At 36.3% G+C, this 20,065-nt stretch overlaps 1 protein-coding gene across 1 annotated transcript; it reads left to right on the top strand.

Moving 5' to 3' along the window:
• Positions 1-1,426: 1,426 nt before the first annotated feature.
• Positions 1,427-18,451, top strand: LOC126755795 (uncharacterized). The gene is made up of 8 exons (XM_050468523.1): positions 1,427-2,068; positions 8,541-9,433; positions 10,290-10,513; positions 13,072-13,875; positions 14,466-14,857; positions 15,453-15,625; positions 16,652-16,775; positions 17,437-18,451. Exons 2-8 carry the CDS (start codon positions 8,772-8,774, stop codon positions 17,563-17,565), a joined length of 2,508 nt encoding a protein of 835 aa, XP_050324480.1. The 5' UTR covers positions 1,427-2,068; positions 8,541-8,771; the 3' UTR covers positions 17,566-18,451.
• The last annotated feature ends 1,614 nt before the right edge of the window (positions 18,452-20,065 follow it).

Here is a 20,065-nt window from a genome sequence, read left to right on the forward strand (position 1 = left end):
TTCTCTACTAAATGCACCAAGAATGAAAACGTGACTCAGAATGGCCGGAACATTATCAGATATTTTAAAAGACATTTATTTTTTATTTGCGCGCATTTGATATGTTACGTAAAAGCGTATACTTAGAATTTTGTATTTAATTTCAAGCAAGCCAAGTGACCACCACCCACTACCACCCATGGTTGAATGGAGTGAATAAATTCCAGTTGGGATTTGCACGCAACCACAATCTTCCCTTTGTATTTGCCGCTTGTCCTGCGTGTTCGCGCTTTCAAATTCACTGACGGCTACTGTTGGCATTGTTGCACTCTAATCTCCACTCAAGACGCCTTAAGCCACTAAAAGGGATTAAAAATTAACCTTTCTACGCTTAACTCGAGAGCGATAAATCACAGCGCAGTTGACAGCCAACTTAGTCAAGATTGCTGCGGGCAGTGTTCTTATTGTCATTGTGGTGGTTTCTGCTGTTGCTCTCTTGCCAAATGTTAACTGTGTTCAAAAGCATACTCATAAATAAGCTTTTATTGTTGTGAACTCGAATATACGCTTCACAACAACGACAATGTAGTGTTGTGTAGTGAGTACAACAGGTGTTGGCTGCTTGGCGAAGGGTTTCAGAGTTACACATGTAGAAACCAAAATAAAACTGCTATGTTAGACATATTGCTTACATATACCATATATGTATATGGTATATATTTACATATATAAGCTTTTATGTGTAATAGCTAATTCTAATATTAATAAAGATGATATGGAAATTAAGAGGAGAAAAAAGAAATTGATTTGTGCGTCTTAATATACATAGGTTATTTAGGTTAGTCCGGTAGGCTAATGAGTCACGCATAAATCAGTTTTGGTCATTTACGATACCATACCGAGTTCAATTACGGGATCCATGAGGAGTAGTAATCCTCTGTGGCCTCACTATCGCTACTTCTTCCAGTGTCTTCTACATAATATATAACGGTTGCCGGATCCGGGTGCCCAGGGAAGTGTTTGGTTTAAAATGCATGCTCCATGCTACTTCCGGAGGGCGCGACAGGCGCCATGCAAGTGGATGTGCTTCACCTAGATTGTTTAGAAGTGGAGCGCCTGCACCCAGCTACTTGAGCATATGTCGAAGCACGTGCTCCAACATGCTAATGAAATCTTATGAAAAATGTAAACAAAATCATCAATGGGGCGGGAATTGAAACCTCAGCGCTGAAAGCGGTACAAGCAACACACTCGCGTCAAGTGTTAAATAGAAGAATAAGATAAAAAGCCGGCTACACAAAACAATTCAACTTTATCCGCGCAGACGCATAATGAATGAGAATAACGGTGAGATGAAATCACTGGAAAATCGGCACTCTCCTTTCAGAAGGACGCCTATAAAAGCTCCGACGACGATTGAACAATCTCCAGTTGACTGATTGGCGCGATTGAATGCAGTTCAGGAAAAGCGGGGCGAAAATATTAATCAGTTGAGGCCTCAGTGAAACGCAACAATTGTCATTGAATAGAGAATGTAAAGGAGTAGAAAAAAGTTTCTCCAAATAAAGTTAAATTTCGCTCGAACGATTATCTGCGAAACCGCGACGGAAATCCACGAAGCATTTATTCGTTCCAAACATTTGCAGCTTATGGCAATGAAACTTTATTTATATATATATTTATAATAGGAAATAATTGCAATTAATTTGTGTGTCAGTGAAAGGCTATGAGAGCCAGATATTTGTGAATATGTCAGATGAATTAGTGCATATGTAATGTGCAATACTTTGTGCTTTGCAAATGAAAAAAGAGTTAAAGCAGTTTGTCGTTAGCGTTTTTAAACGAAATAAAACATAAATCAAAACCAAATGTGAAATATTTCTTCTATGAGATGAAAATTTATTTTGTTAACGATACAGTGTGAACCCCTTAAGCGATTATATGCAAATATATGCTGAACTAACTGCAAGCGATAGTCCAATTTCAATTCCAATGTGTAAAATATTAGCTTACAAAACGAGATTCGGTAAAGGATTTCCGGAGTAATAACAGCTAACCCCACCACCGTTATCGCCTACTGCTATGGATCGTAAGTTATACACTAAGTGCTTTTAATTAGTTTCTGTGGCTTTCTCCTTTGAAATATTAGCACATATTTATTTAGCGGGTTGCTTAGCTTCAGTTACATTAAATAAGTAAGTAATAAAGTTTCTGGAAGCTAATGTAATTTATTATTAGTTGAGCAAAGCACAAGCCAAGCATCGTGTACGTTCATGGATGACGGTTCTTGATTGTCCTCTCGCAGGAATATTATTATTTATATTTCAAAGCAAGGAAAAGAAAAATATTGCTCCAATTCCTTAACAACTTTATCAGGAAGGACTCATAAACACATACATTCTCAAATAAGGCTGGAAACTGGCTTAATTATATTAATTGTCAAGCAATGCTAAGTTTGAAATGTGAATAACGGGCAAATAAATCAAAGAGTACATATGATAGGGCATTATTCGAATAACAATATGTGGTTATGAGTATCCGGGTAGCCGTAAGTCGTGGACTATCCGGTTAACCGTTCACTGTCAACTATTCGAATAGTAAGCGTTCAACTTCTATAAATTTTTTTTACCTATTTAAGTTTATAGAAACTTTGCAGAAAATCAAAGGCTGCATGGATTTCGAACAATTTTCATTTACTCAAATGCACGCAGCAGAGCACCTATTCGAATAGACGCAATATTAATCGGTTAATATTCATATTTGAATGTTTTGTTTTTTTGTATGCGAATAATTTTAAGAGCTCTAGTTGGTACCCACGTAATATATCCTTCTTCTGAAGTCACTATAATTTTCAGCATATCATTTTCATAAACATATAAAGCATCGATCTTAATAAATGTTAATTTAAGTGTTTAAATAAATCGTTTAACTTAAAAGTAGTCGACATTGATTAAGCATTCGCATTATTTCAGGAATCACACCTTTTTGCTTTCAGGAACAGATGTAACAGCATGTAAAATGGTAGTAGTTTCAACGCTTTCATTTGCTATAATCTTATAAGCCCTGCTTAACTAAATTTTCATTCCGGCATAGGATTTCAATTGTAAATTAATCGCACGCATATAAGGTTTTACGCAATTATTGTCTGTAGGTGAGTGAAGAAACGTGTAACGACACCTGGCAAACGCTTTCGTAACGAATGCAAATACCAACGAATAAATCCCAAATTAAAAGCTTTATTGCACAATAAATTTAACTTCGCAAGGAGAAGCTTAAATTAATGTAACCTCTGCAGGTTACCTTACACATGAACATTCTTACAAGCATACAAACACACATTTAGAAACAGCATACATGTGTCACAGCCCTGATGAACGTTGAGTTTTTCACACTCGCTTCAGATTTCTTGTGATTTTCGCTCTCGCGACAAAAGAAAATGGTAATACCGGCACTAGTAAGAGACAGTAACCGTGGGGAAGAATGATAACCTTAAGTGCAGTTAGACAAAATTAGAAACTGCACACTTCTATATGGTAAAGTCCCTAAGTTTTTAAAACTTAAAAAGTTTGATTCATACGGAAATTATGATAGTGACATAAATTTACATGTCAACATAGGAATGCATGTGTGCCTCAGAAATAACTGTATTTTTGCTTATGTTATTGTTACTGATGTTTAGGAAATAAAAATTAATGATGTTTAGAAATTTAAGAAGTAACTTAAGGCTTTTCAAACATGCGCAGTTTCTGTGCGAAATCTGTTTCTAATTAAATTGAAAATAACTTTCTACCCGTCACCATTTACCGTGTCACTTATGAAATCCATTTCTAATTTTATGTCATCATAATTATTCCCATGAGGATGTACTTGAAGCTGCACAATACATTTCGTATTATTTCTGAGAAACTGAAAAGGCTCAATTTGTGCGAAGAAGTTTTGCTGAGCAAAGCGGCAAACACAAAGTCTTCTGAGGAGCAATCACAAGCTTTCATACAGTTATAAACGCAAAAATACCACAGAGCGGCTGTCTATCGGAGACAATGGCACAATAACAAATTCAACAACGAGGTAATGAATATGTTTCCCCAAGGACACGAAAATGAAATGTTATTCTTCTGTATGTATGCATCCACATGCACATACAGCAGCATCGATACTCTAAGAAGCTTGTAAGCAAAGTAACAGATTGTAAACATATACACTCACCCAAATATTTCCATATAAGTGAGCAGACACCCTAAACAAGACGCTTATACATAAATACCAAAAATCTTAGGGCACAAATTATACCTAAAAATTCCATTGGACATAACGGATTTGCCCTCAAGAAATAAATTTTTTTGCACAAATTATACTTAAAAAATTAAACATTTTGTAAAATGTTGTAAGAAGTTAAGTTTTTAGTATTCTATTTTAAATAGAACAAATCATTTTTTGCTTTAAATTTGCCAGATCTTTTCGTAACATTGAATAAACAAAAAGACTTGGTTTCACCAAGAAAAAAGTTACGCACGTATATACATTGTTACATTGGCTATAACTAAAGTGCTGGCATCTTGAACTTCGTTTTGGAATATCAAGCGATAATTTTCTCCATCTGTATAAATGTGTGCGTATGGTCCTTGGCAATTGAACCTTGCACTCACAACAATTTACTTGTAGCACAACAGCTTATTCGGAGCAGTCTACTAAAGGACCTAGTACCCTTTTGGGACATACTTGAGGGATTTGCCCGCGCCAGTTATGACGATTATGTAAAATGTTGTAAAAGTTATTTAATAAAATACGTAAAGCGCAAATCAAAAAGGATCATTTTGGTGACTGACGGTGGGCGATGATGAAGTTGGTTGGTTGCTTGAGCACAATAACAATAAAACTTAATTTCAGTTCAATTACTCCAAACCGCTTACTTATGCATATGTATGTATGTATGTATATCTATTGATACATATTATATATGTAAGTGCACACATTTTAAGCTAAGCTAAATCTTGTAGTTTGGCCCCATCCATGCGTTTTTATACTCTTGCAACATGTTGCTATAGAATATAATAGATTTTTTCAACTAACGGTACACCACGTGCATACGTTCCTTGGTAAAGAAGTAAGAATGAGTTCGTAGATGAGCGTAATCGGCAGTGACACACCCACAAAACCTCATTCATTGAAAGCCTATAAAATGCCAAAGCAAAGCACTAAATTAAGACATAAAACTGTAATATGGCACAGAGGATTGCAATAGCAAGGGCACTTGTTGGCTTAGAATTAAAAAAGGGCAGGGCCCCGCCCTCTAAATGGTTTAATGTGCATATCTCCTAAACAACCAAATCCTCTTAGCGAATTCCTTTAAGAACCCCTACGAGAAGTTCGAAAATTTATGAAATCGGATTACAGTCCCGCTCACTCTCCATATAACGGGTTTGTTAAAATCTACTAAAAACGCGAGAAATCAATAACTAAATGCGACGCAGGAATTAAATTTTATACCCAACATGGTACGGGAATGATTTATGGGAGCTATTCTCAAATTCCTACCTTCCTTAGTTGTTATTGGTACATACTCCGTCTGTGAAACAGTTTTATCAGTGTGAACAAGTTCCATGTATAAGAAATTATTCAACCGTCTAATATAATATGATCTATAACAACATCGGGAAAGAGATGTATGTGTGTGTGACGACTAGAATGTAGCCCAAAGTTTTCAAAATTAAATTCTCAAAATTATATTATTATTCGAACTCTATTTATAGTGACATTTTCAAAGGAGTATATTTTTTAAATTCTATTAATTTTGATAATTTAATTAAAATGGCAAGGCTCGCGCAAATATTCGACGTAAAATCAGTTGGTAGGTCATCAGGTCTCAGGGATATATGTATGTACATATATTGCTCTTTAGATGCCAGCACATAAATGTGATGCAACTGATATGTTGTTAATTTTGTGTCGCCATTCGCTAGTTTAATTCGAGGCCTCACTCCACCCACGTGACACACTCACATCCCTACATGTAAGTATACTCGTATGTAGCACATATGTACGTATGTACGAGGCATGAGTATGGTTCATGCTACATGTCGGCGGCATTGATCGTTCAGGGAAACAGCAATTATGTCGGATTTCTTTTCAGCGGCTCTTCAAATCCCTGCATGCTTGCCTCATTAAGAAGTTCTCGAATATTTGTTGATGTACCCACCTATACATAATCCAGTTGTGGTGTCATTAGATGGGTACTCACGTTATTACAAACAATTCAGTGAATGCACTATTTAAAGCAGAATCTGTGTTAGTGCATTCTTTTAATGAAATGCGGAACTCTTTGGAAGGCGCAAAGATAATATATACGTGCCCTGAAAAATAAACCCATGCATAGTGTTACATATTATACTTATGGAAGGTGCTGATGATATCCTTTTGCGGTTGGTTGCACAAGCGGTGTTTCAGTTGTCGGATGTAAAATAGTTGAAAATCACACTGGATAAAAAATTATGGGTTTCATCTCCGCCATGCTACGTTGACCTTTCTTGGTAGTTTATAGCGTTGAAAATAAAAATGAAAATTTGACGTAGTCTAACCGATTCGAGACTTTGGAAGCTTAAAGAATTTAGGTTGTTCTTGGTTATATTAAGTTAATACAAGAAGGTCACCATCTTTGGCGAATAAGATTGAAAATGGTTGTTGTCTTGCCCTAGTGCATAAAATCTTATTTTTCCGGTCTGGCGTGTAACATTTTTTAAATATGCACTGATTTCGTTGTGAATGTGAATCATGAAAGTGATGGTCAATTGGCGGTTGTCATTTCTTTTGTTGTTGTACTCTATATACTTGTATATGATAGTTTGAGTCTCTGTGCTTGAGGATAAGGATGGCAATGCAGCGTGAATCTCTTCTGCTGTCACTCCATTTGACGTGCTCTTTTATGCGCCTTTGGGTGATTGTGGGCCTGGCCGTTGTGGCAAAGGACTCTGCAGGAATAAATCAATTGTGAACATTGTTCATTGTCATTTTGGTTTTCATTAATTCATTTGGTTGTTTGTCTCATATTTTCGGTGTCGAATGGTCCTCAGGGTAAGCGCGCATTTGTACATAAGTGTGTACATACATAAGTATGTATAATTACTTTTATACTCTCGCAACATGTTGCAACAGAGGGTAATAGTTTTGTTCTGTAATTTAGTACAGGATACATTAAACCCGAGCATGGCCCTGCCGTAAATTGTTTTATGTACGCATCTTCCAAGCCCCTAAAGTTATACTTCAGTCTTCACATCTTCATCTACTATGAAAATGGGTAAAATCAGATATAATGATTTTCGTTTTTCTAAGAAACCTTATGTTGACATATTCAGTGTATAAGTTATATATAGTATAAGTATATATAAAATTGATTAGATTCCGATACTCTGTTTTACATCTTAAGATATTTCCCTGGCTCTTATTCTTGCAAGTTGCAAGAGTATAAAATTTTTGGTTACACCCGAACTTGTTACTTCTTTACTTGTTTTTATTTGCTTGCAGTTATACACTCTATATAAGTCTTGAGTGGCACTTTGCCTTTTAATACTCTCACCCGCTATTAAGTCAAAATTTTGGTGTTTTGAATTTTCCGATCTTTCTTTGTTGGATGTTCCTGATGCCACGTTCAGTTCTGCACTTCAAGCTTGTTCGACATGATGCAGTTGCTACCATTTTGTGTGCACTTTTATTGCTGGCTCAATTTCCAGCGCAGAGCAGCTGGCTGCCTGTGCTAATTTACCATATATTTATTTTTATGGAAGTCAGAAATCACAACCGTCGAGCGCAATGGCTTCTGTCGAAGACTTCACTTTGCGTTACTTTTTTATGTTTTCATTGTTCCCATTTTGAAATTGCTTTTAAAAGTGTGTGTGCACGCGTGAATTTGTTGGCCAATAACAAAATATATATAAAGTAAGAAGATTGCATTATTTGCAGAGGAGTGCTTTTTTGTAACGGTTAAGATTCGATTTCAGTACTTTTTTTGCGTTGAATTAAAAGACAACGTAACAAAGAATAAAACACACAAAATTAAAAAAAAACGTTTTCACTTTCCATGTAACGAACTGTATAGGTCGCTAATGGAGCAGAAAGTTTTCCTGGAAAGTGGAGTAAATAAATATAAATATCCAATTATTCTATGTTATTAGTTTTCTTCAGCGTAATTGTACCCTATTAGGCTTAATGCAAAATCACTTAATCTTTTGTTATATTATGGTATAAAACTAAAAATCTCTGAATTTACTCATTTTAATTATACTTTATTTCCTTGCTGGACAACTGAATTCTATTCATCTGTTTTGTTGAACCTCTTAAAAGCAAGTGTAAGAAGATTTGAAGAATACTTCAAATTCAGTTCAAAAATGGATTACAAAGGTAATAAAAACGTGACTTTTGGCCCAAACAGAATAAACAAGAAATCCGATAAGTTTACGTACGTTTGCAGCGCACTGAAGAAAGTCATAAAAAACAGCATATTTTACAATAACTACAACGAATAACCACAACGTTTTTCGCTAACTTGAGCATTTCTTCTTTCTTTTAAGGCGTTAGTGAAGTAAAATTGTTGCTTGTGGCTAAAAATACGGCAGCAACAGTCAGCAACACTTTACTGAGCACTTGAGGAGCAAATCTTGGTAGCCTCAAAATCATATCCTCAACAAACAGACGGAAAACATAAGCACAGGCGAAGTACAACATTACATAAAGTGCAAAGAAAACTCCAGAAACCACTAAACATTCCAAACAAGTGGGCTGTTCTAAGAAAAGCGATAGAAATGTGCATCAACACGCAGTCGTGGCCCGTGGTTGTCGCCTACGTCTTGCTTTGTTCCTCTCTGCTCGTCTCCAGCATTCACTCGACACCTATTTCTGTGAAAGGTAAACTCGACTCCGCACCCTGTGTCCACGATAGCATCTCCGAGTTGATCAAAAAGAGCCCGGTCATACTGAAAGCTCTTGGTGCACATATCTTCACAGAGGACGCCACCACCAATGAATTACTAAATGCAGCGAAATTGGGCGCTGCTGCAGATGGAGGTAGCGCTGTCAATGGCGAAGTAAAAAAGCAGAATTTGCAAAATAATTTGTTCGCATCAGCAACATTTCACACAACCGTTGGCAGTCCAACGGCCGTCGCAGCAACAACCCAGCAACGGCCATCGGACATCTCCATTACTGGAGCGACAGCTACTACAGAAGCGGCTACAGCGGACTGGGCCAGAAAGCTGGACGGGGCCATTTTAATAACTTTAACACCGGAAACGATATACAAAGGCGCGTCACTTTTGAAAATGACACCCGAAGCGGAGAATGCAGCACGTGGAGGAAGCGGTGGCGGAGGTAACAACGGTAGAGGAGATGGCAGTGGCATAGGCCGTAGTAGCTATGGCCCTGGATATGGCAGCGCAACAGCCGAGTCTGCATATCAGTATGAAGGGTAAGTTGAACCAAATATGTCGACGAATACGTAAACGACGCCTTTGAGCACGACTGCCCTGCTGCACAGTGGCAACTGCTACGATTGCTGACAAAGCAAGTCGCTTGCTTGTTAACGCGTGTGTAAGCGGCGTAGAAAAGTGACAATTTAATTCAAAAAGGGGTAAACAATTTACAAACTCTTCCTACTATGAGTGTCGGCGAGTTGATCTCGCGCCCTATACGAGTGCTTTTTGTGCTAGAAACAACAAGTGCAATTAAAAAGCCCTCTTATGCACGAATTTGGCCAAACGAATAGCTCCAGTGGGCACGCATTTTTATCGTCACTCTTTCCCCGTTCCATACTTCAACACTTTGACATGAGTAATCGCCTTTCCAGAAGTTTTTATTTGATCATACTCTAGTTCTTTCCGAAATCAAAACTTGAAAAATACATCATTGATCCACATTCCAATTCTCAATTTCGTATCGAAACGTGCAAAATCTGAAGTGTATGTGCCAGTGCACATTCGTGCTTAATGACGGCTTTATAGGAATTTACCTGCATGTGTTTCCGTTCGGATCAAATAATATCCTAAAGCCTGAAGTTATGTATGCCTGCCAGATGTTTAAATGAAGTTGGTAACGGAAATGCAATAAAACTACCACAAAATGCAAATAACATAAAACATCAAATTAAAATTAAATGTTTATTCAAATATAGATTCAGCAACACTGTTTGCTGCTAACTCGTGTTTGAAAGTTGTTAAAAATAACCTGGTAATGCTACTTTTACTATGCCATTGCTATTTCACCTTATTTCGCGCTCAAACTGAAAGTAATAATATCAAACAATAACGAAACGTTAAAACCAACAGGCAGCTAAATGCAACACTCAAGCCTTTGTCCTGCTTCGATGGCAACCTTTTGAAAAGTCTACCCACTGAATTAATTGTTTTTGGCAAATTGAGAACTGCACAGCAGCAACAACAATTACCAAGCGAATTGAATACAGCTCCACAAACTGACTTTTTGTCCATAAGCATAAATGGTTTACATCGTTGGAGTCCACAATTTGAGAATCACATCTGGAAACATTTGGGTGAGTGTGAAAGAAAATAAATAAATTACTCATTATATAACATTACATAGTTCGTTTTGCAAAAGTATTAATAAAAACATCAAACTTGCATAATACATTCCTATGCACTAATATTATAGTTAAAAAAACGCTATATCTCCTCATCTTTTATTTCCTAATCAATCATATATGTATGTTCTTACATGTGGGATATGGTACACAATATACGGGCTGAATAAGACTTAATGAATGGTATGCGTATTCCGTCTTTATATTTTAACTGAAATCGATGTGTGTAACTTCCGTCTTATTCTTTTGATCTTTACTCACCAAATCAGTTCAGATCATATTCAAGTATATACTATATTTCGTAGTTCCTATATACTGTATAAATGAAAGCTTTCGAAAATAAGAATATAAACAAAGTTATATTTTATGTGATTCAAAATTACCTAACATTATAAACGTCCTGCTTGTATGCTTTGTTTTGATATGTCCTTTAACCCGATTACTTTTGGTTGATAGAGATTTCAAGTGGAATTAATCTGACGTATGCCAGGCGTTTCTGATCCTATCAGGTTAAGCAAGTATTAGTAACCGCATCACCACTCCCGAGGTGATTAGGATTCGTGCTGTGTGCTTACGCATATACACAGGTATTATTGAGAGCAAATTTTTACGCAATTGTGTATAACCAAACAGCGGAAAATCTACAAGCAAACCTGTGGTTTTTAGTGTCAATTTGCTATCGATTTTATATTCACATTCACATATAAGTATCTACCCGACATCCCTTGTACTTGAACTGTCCACATTTCATGATGGGAATAATGTGAATGTTCCATTTATTGGCAACGATTCTCATGCGTATGACGGAACAGCAGAAACAGATAAAAAATCCAGAATGTAAAGTGGCTGAATTTGCAGAAAAATTCAAAGCTTGATATTTTTTTGCTAGGGGTTTGGAAGTACCATTTTTAAAGCCAGCTTTTAACTGTAAATGGAGTTATTTAAAAGTTAATAATTTAAATAAAAAAAAAACCAAACTGCCTACAAACACGTCAATAGATATCCCTATCACAAGTATTTATGAAATATTGGCTAATTTCCTAAAAGTAGCTTGATTGCATCGAAAATATGTATTATACATTATTCTGTTCTTTTTCATTTGAGGTTAGAGGTATTAAATTTCTAACATACATACATATGTATATCCAATTTCAACACATGAATATGCTAAAAAGATAACCTGAGGAGAACCACATATCCGGCTTATTAGGACTAAAGGAACCCCTTTACTGAAGTTTGAACTTAATTTTAAACTCAAAAAAACTAACAGGATTTAAAAGAGCTGTCTATGGTTAACTGTCGTAAGAATGGGGTTACATGGGTTTACTCGGATAAAAACAGCCTTTTTCAACAATTTTTTTCTCATATAAAAATTAAAATTTTTATTGTTCCAAACATACACTAATAACAAAGAAATTCTGAAATTTTTGAAAAAAAAATATTTTAAACTCGGTCATTGCGACGCCATTTCCGGTGACCCCTAAAAAGATGCGTTCGCGTTGGCAGGATAACTCCTTACAGGATCATCTAAAGTGAAAAAATACGTGTTTTATTTAAAGTCTTAACTTAGAACTTGGACGAAGGAAAAAAACTGGAAATTGGATTATTGGCAGACATTTTACAAAAAAAAAAACGAAAATTTTGCGATATTTTTTTTGACATAGCTTTAACCCAAAACATAAAAAATCCTTTGTCGAAGTATCTCAAAGACCTCAGTAAAATTTCATGAAGATGGGTTTGGTAGTTCTCGGTAAATCTTGCCAACCGACTTCAAAACGACAGTTTCTAGAAAAACGAGTTTAAACACGCCGCACTTAGCCTAGCTAGCCTCGAGCGTACAAGTTCTCAAGGACATGGAAGGGAACTTCAATATTTATCTTAAATTTAGTAATTGATATGCTGAAGATGAAAAAACAACACTTATAAAACCCATTGTACTAATTTTGTTTTGTTGACTTCGCACTAAAAACTTTTAGGAAAAAAATAAACTTTTATTAAATGCCCACACAACAACAAATACATATTTGTAACTAACGGTTAGAAATATAAAAGTAAACTTCAAAATACAAACTACCTTTCACTTATTTTCATTTCATGTTTCGTACACGATGATGGCGACTGTTATGATGATTTCGAACCACTCTCGAAACCACACGCTTCACCACCTAAACACCCAACACCTCCGGCACGAATACGATTGCGCTCTTCATGATGAACGAACGTTTCATGAACGGCATACTACCTGCCGCCCTGTCTACTGCTCCTGCAACAATAACCGTTTCGCACGCGACACGTAATTTATGGCACCATATCGCAACATGCCTCCACTGCAATGCTCAAAAACATACCCCTGTCACCTGAAATTGCAAAAACAACTACAAATGCAAAACATTCACACTGATAATATAATGTCGCCTGACAACGAATATAACAACTTGAAATTTTGTGACATGCTTAAACCACCGACCGCTGAAAAACGGACTGGGCTCGGACTTGTGAGCTTACCACAGGCTGGGATGATTGGAGCGATTTTACGCTTTGCAGCGTTACATGCGGCAAAGGTGTACAACAACGATTTCGCCGTTGTCTGCTCGATAATCCGATGGTGAATTTCAACATGCACCTAAACTTGAACGCGGCTGCTGACGCTGAGGTGGACGATGACGAGGTTGCAGTTGACGGGCTGAGCAGTGCAGGCGTTGAAAATACCGAATCGCTAGACAATACATTAGGAGGCTTCAACAGCGCAGAATTTGATACTGCGGCAATGATGGACACAAATGGCAGCGACAATTTACAGCTGCGAAAACGGAAAACAACCCTGAAAGTTTCCGCTGAATTTGAAACTACTTCGGAGGTTGCTACAGTAGCAGAAATTGCGACATCAAAAGAGCAATCAGACCACGATATTAATGCGGTGCCCAAAGCTAATTTGCTGAAAAGACTAACTCTGCGAGCCACTGCACCGCCAGTAGCATACGACGGAAAAACATCTAAAACCAATAAGATTGACCGAGTAGATTATTCCAGAGGCAAAAACAAAGACAATATCGAAGTATTGGTGCAACAGTTCGAAACTAATCTCCGAGTAAATGAAGCCAGTTTTCTCAACAATAACCACCTGAAAGTAAATGACAAATTTTCAAATAAGGCAACCAAGGATGTAGTTAACAAAAAAACGGCAATTGAAATGCAACCGAAGAATAAAACGGAACGTCAGAATAAACGCCGTAGGCCAATGAAAAACTATTCCACTATGTTTTGTGAAGGTTACAACATAGAACAGCGAAATTGCAACACTTTCGATTGCAGCGGTAAGTGAAAAAGTATACTCACATTTGAAATAAGCCCATGTAATGCCATTAAAGAAGAACAATGTATTGGAAGTGTCTCACACTACTGCGTGACGGGACCAATCTGCAGCTGATTTTAAACCCAGATTTCATAAATTTTCAAAGAGGTCATTCTAGTACAACTCTGAGTTGAAACGAAAATATATACTAGAGAATATACATGTATGCAATATGTGGGTATGTCACAGTTAACAGAATGTCCTTTCGAACTCTGATTGTTATCCGAGTAACGTTTACCACCACTCTTTAATATCTGCATATTGTATCTTCATAGGTAGTATTTTCCATGCACCTTCCTTCACTGCTTTGCATAGTGGACCATTGAGTTCTCATAAGCTTTGAAAAAGTTGCAGCATTTTCAATCTCTGGACTCAATCAGCATGTACATACATATGTACTTCTGTTCTTCTGTAGTTGTGATGTATGGCACATATCGCTGATATCGATATCGGTTTGATTTCTGTTTCTAATTCTGCTTTCCATTGTGTTTTTGTTTACTTTGATACCAAATAGTAAAATGTTTTACAAATCTTTGTTTTTGCTCATTTTAGATGACATAAACGACTTATTAAAGTTTTATAAAAAGGTCCCTATGCCGGAGGATGCTGCAAGCCCCGCTACAGTTTCATTGCAATCGCCTGCCGGAACGGTTGATGGGCAAACCACATTAATAGCTACCGCGGTGGAATCAGCATCCGTGACAGCTAACTTGCTTGGCAATGCGGCTACAACAGGCGCCACATCAGCTACTATTAACAGAGATGCCTCCATTTTGGACGCTGATATCAGAGCTTCTGGCAGCGGTGCGACAAATGCAAATGCTGTTGGCAGCACCTTAACTATTGGCAACAATGCACCTTCGACGACGCCAGCAAATATGGGCTACATACGTAGTTGGCGGAATCCGCTGAACTTTACGATAATGCTAACCTTGCGAGTTCGAGTAAGTATTAATATTTATGCTTGATTCATTGTTTCAAAGAGGATTATATTAAAATATATAAATGCATTCACGAACCCCTTTAAATTGTTATAACATACATATCTACATATCGCCCATCGTAAGCCGGTGCCAAAAAATGTTGCATATCATGCACAAAAACAATTTGTCAATATCAATTTGTATGTGAATACCTTATAAAGGACAAAGTAAGTTTAAATTTGAATTAAACTTAAGAGAGCATTAAGCGAAGAAAAATGTATTCGCTGGTGCTTTTTAAGTGATTTACTTGGGACACCGTATGCAGAACCCTAAGGCAGCCAAGAAGTAGGAACGTAAAGGCCTCACGTAAACACCCAACGATGTCATCACCTGTCACAAACACATTCCTACAAATAAGTGCATTGCATCGACTCTTTCTGTTGATTGTTTATTATTTCTGTTGATTTCCTGAAAATATTATTTTTATGATAAAAAGTTTTTTTTATACACACATGCAAATATTTTCCTCCATTTCACACCGTTACAACTTTCCAAATGTACCGTTTGTGGTGTATACACATACATATGGACGTTTCTTTCAACACCCTCCGCACAGAATGACAGTAAAGCCACAACGACAATTTTCTCCATACGCAACGCCACCCACAATATGTATTTGGAATCATGCAAGGACGGTCTGCGATTGTATCTAGAGCGAGACGGCACCACTGAAATGCTGCCAGTGAAATTTAATTTATATGATTTTCGTTGGCATCAAGTGGCCATCAGGTGAGTTATATATACATACATACCTATATATAGATAGTCTATAAACAACTAAAAGGGATTTTGTTTTTATTTCAATGACGGTATTGTGTGAGGAGGATCGGGCTTAACTCTAAGGTTCGCCTTTTGTTTTAGGTTTAAGTAAAACCATACCGAAGGTTATGCTTCTTTAAGAACTAACTAAACAAATATTTGAGTTATCCGCATATGTGCCTTATTGAGAAACAGAACATTGAGTTCTCCAAAAAGAATACAAAATAAGCGAAACATGAAGGAATTCAAAATATGGGTTCATAACAATTAACGACATTATCTAAGCTTTAGAAAAATATTTATGGTTTTTTGGCAAATATACGTATGTATGTTTAATGCTGTACCTAATGACATATGTATGTATAATGATAATATGACCATCGTCTATCTGTTTTACAAAATTCATCATATTATTCCTTACACTCACTTCTTGCGTTCATAGAAATAGGCTTTACGTATGCAAAATAAATGAAGGTAAGGTGGGGGCATTTTGCTTTTGCTATACCCAAATCAGATGCGCATTATGTGAATAGACGACGCATCAGTCGATTCAAGAGCATACAAAAACATTGAACAGTTCGACATACCAAATGTTTATTGAAATTGTATAAATTGTTACACTGTTAACACTGTTTCGCGCCGCTTCTTGCCTTTATACGTATGTATGCCATGCACACACTCTCTTCACACTGCCCATATTCACAACCGCTATTGGAGTGTATAAACACGGCGGACTTTTTGTTTTCGTTTCTCTGTTGTAAGATTTGCTTTCCTGCATCTAACTGTTGCACAAATTGACCTTTTGTGTTGCAATGCAAGCGATTTTTTATCGTTTCAAGTTTAATTTTATTTCGCACCCCTATAAGCACAAATACATATGCATAAATTTGCAGTCCTTTCATATGGTTTTTGTTCGACTTTAAATTACAATTATCTCTTTCGCTTTATTATTGCATGCGTACATCCTTCCCGCACTTGCCACGGACATAACGGCAGTATACAAAATGGTGATTTCATTTCCATTTATGCCGATTGCTCCTGGACAAACAGTTTTGTTGTGTCGAAGCGCCTTTACACGCTGCCACTGGATGCCGATGTGGAAATTGGACGAGGCTTTAATGTGAGTTTTGGAACGCATTCCGCCACACAAATGGGGCGAAAATGCCACTCAAGAGTATTTTTATGGTTTTATGTAAGAAATTCATTACTCTATTTTGACCAAAAGCTTCAACCAGTCATACAAGTATTTACGTAGGTATTTGTTATTAATATATTGCAATTGAATCTTCTTTTATAAGAAATCATGCTTTAATTAACACATAACAAGAGTAATATTTATAATGCATTATTTTTATTGAGTGAGGTAAGACCTTGACAAATAATTTGGTCGGGCTTTGTTTAGTGGCATATGGAGGATTTTAAAATGTTTTCTCATAAAAAGACGCCCACAAATATTCGAAAATCTTTCCAAGTTCACACTCTAGTGGAATATGCATAAGCCAGACACATATTACATTTACGATTTCTCAAATTCATGAAATCTCGGCATCGAAGCCAAAAAATTGATTCAAATTCAATTATAATAGACAAAAAAGCGAAATTAAACAAATCAGAATAAAATTCATTGAGGTTTAACTATGAAATTATTACGTTGATGATTATTACTGCACACCATTTAATCATTAGCATTAAAATTAAAAAAATAAATAAATTACTATTTTTCTTATTCTCTATTTATTTTAAAACATTACACAAATCAAATAAATTTCATTAAATAAAAGGGCGAGCTGCAGCAATTGTTGGTGCTGCCCGATAACCAGGAACGGCATCAATGCTCCAACAAACGTACATCAATAAATGAGGTAAAACGGTACATTATCGACACGTTCATCGACGATTACGGCAACTAGAATGAGTCAGGTGGATAATTGCAAGACTTGCAAACAAATCGGAGAAACGCCTATCTGTAAATCGACTGCTTGGCGTATTACCATAAATTATGTGGATTAAGAGTAAAATGCTTGCTCAATGCAGAAGTGAGAGTAATTAAGATTTAATATTGTGATTCATGTGTGTCCTAAGAGAAAAATAAAAGTGTTTAGTTAATAAACCGATTTGTTATAAAAGTTGAAATAATCAGATAAAATAAACCGTAAGATCAAAATACATTTCTGACGATTAAGCAAAAATATATAAGTCGATCGAAGTCTTACAACAAACTTTGACATAAAACAATAACTACTGTAACATGTTTGTTTAGCTTTAAGTATAACTAAGGATAGGAATTCTTATATACATACTCAGAATGTAACCAAAAATGTACACTTTCATATACATATTTGAAATATACACATATTCATACGTATATATGTATGTACTATAATAGAATATGTTCAGTGATTGAAATAAAAACTACCTATTTACACAAAAGGTAGAAAGGCACAATGCAGGAAGGGGAGGGAGCAAATATTACTCTTGACAATCGGCGAGTATGTTTTAAAAATCTATCTAATTTCGGAGGATCTTTAGAAGCACATCGAAAAAGTCCAACTAAGAATTATTCACTTTAAGTAGTTAAGCAGGCTATTTCCTTTTCCATCTACCGAAAGCCTCCTACGAATTGCTCTCTTTCACATGGCACACATCTGTAGTATATTCATAGTTTCGTAGATCCATTTAGTTTGCTTCCTTTCCAGGCTCACTGACTGGCTGACAAGCTCTGTCGGCCGACTTTCGCGAAACAAAAGTTGCAATTGTCAACGATAGGCGCTATGAAAGCGAACAAAAGAATACAAATTAGTGTACAATAATTGCCAATGCTACAATAAATAATGAAACTAAGTGAGCAATGAGAAATTTCGCATATGTGTTTGCTTACATACATACAGTAAGTTTGCCCTATATAAATATAACATATACATATGTATATTAGTAATCCTATACAACCATATGATAATGAAAAGATTTTCAAAATAAAAAAATATTTGGACTGACCAGAAAATATTTTATTTCGTACCTACAGTGGACGGGAATGAGACACGTTTTTCGTGGTACAATTAATTTAATCAAACACTATTAATTTTACGCACTGTATATTTTTATTGAATTAGTCAATTATGGGAAGCTGTTTTACCACTATATACTCCTTTGAAAATCAACTGCAAATTACTTCATGGAACAAAACCATAAATATTTCTCTCGTAGTTAACGCCGCTTGTTCCTAAATAAGTTTGTCTTTTTTTCTGGATTCCAGCCTCTTGGGCGGGGATGTTTTATGCCACATCAACGTAAGGACTTATGAAATTATGTTTATATAATGCACTATTATGAGAAATAAATATGTATATGGTAAGTTGGCATTAAGTTGATTGAGCAATTACTTATTTGTAATGCGGACAGCTAAGAAATATTTGTTTGACCATCGTCAGCTTGCTCAATGAGCATTTGGACGTAAAAAAATTTAACGACAATCAACAAATGCCTCTCAGCGCGAAGCCTATGTGAGATAACAAAATGGTTATGAGAAATACTGCAAAAACGTGGCACCGCGCAACAGCATGAATTATGATGATATTTGTAGAACAAGCATCAGCATCACCGCCTGTGTAAAACTAAGCAAAAGCACAAGATGTTCGGCTGATGGCACAAAAATTATCGTGTCACCATCATCGTCTTTCGCAGACGCTTTGGATGTCAACGGCTTGTGAATGAATGTTCAGAGTTTAATTGAGTTGGTGGTGAAGTTCTGCGGCAACTGTTATCAGCAGCCAACCATCCGGCGCTGGTAGGCAATTATAGTGGCTGGAAACAGTCGTTGACAGCAGGAAATTCCTCACCGTGCTAAATGTGACATTTCCTGCCGTCTTCCAGTATGGCAGGACGGAGCCCCAGGCTGCTTACATTGTATAACTACCTGCAGAAAGACTCACAGTCGCCAACTCTATGAGTTTGTTGCTAACCGCTTCAGCTACCAGCTCATAAGTTCTGAAACGAGTAGCGACAAAATTATTCTCCTGCTCGAAACTGCTCACAGCGACGGAAAAGGTAAAACGGAAAACGCTCATCTGCGGCTTGTAATCGTCCAGGAAATTGTGGCACTTTGTGTCCGTACGTGAAGGAGCAGACATTAGGGAATATAGATAAATTAAAATCAAAACTTATAAAAATGAGTGAAATAACATAATAATTTCTTTCCTTTGAGGTAAGAAAAAGACATGATCAGGCCATGATTCAAATATTGTTTATAAGGTTGTGTCATTAGCATATTAACAACAATTTATTCTAAGTACTATATGTACTTACATTCATAATGTCAAAATCAGATGTTTGTTTTTCGCAGACACCATTTTTGATGACTAGTACAATAATGTTAATGAGAATGAGATTTGGGAAATACCGTTGCTTAGCAAA

Source organism: Bactrocera neohumeralis, chromosome 2, assembly GCF_024586455.1.
Source record: "Bactrocera neohumeralis isolate Rockhampton chromosome 2, APGP_CSIRO_Bneo_wtdbg2-racon-allhic-juicebox.fasta_v2, whole genome shotgun sequence".
Lineage (NCBI taxonomy): Eukaryota > Metazoa > Arthropoda > Insecta > Diptera > Tephritidae > Bactrocera > Bactrocera neohumeralis.

Coding starts and splice junctions, on each gene's coding strand:
- LOC126755795 (XM_050468523.1), top strand. CDS start 8,772: ATGTGCATCAACACGCAGTCGTGGCCCGTGGTTGTCGCCTACGTCTTG. Junction 9,434..10,289: donor TCTGCATATCAGTATGAAGG/GTAAGTTGAACC, acceptor TAAAACCAACAG/GCAGCTAAATGCAACACTCA. Junction 16,776..17,436: donor AAATTGGACGAGGCTTTAAT/GTGAGTTTTGGA, acceptor ATTAAATAAAAG/GGCGAGCTGCAGCAATTGTT.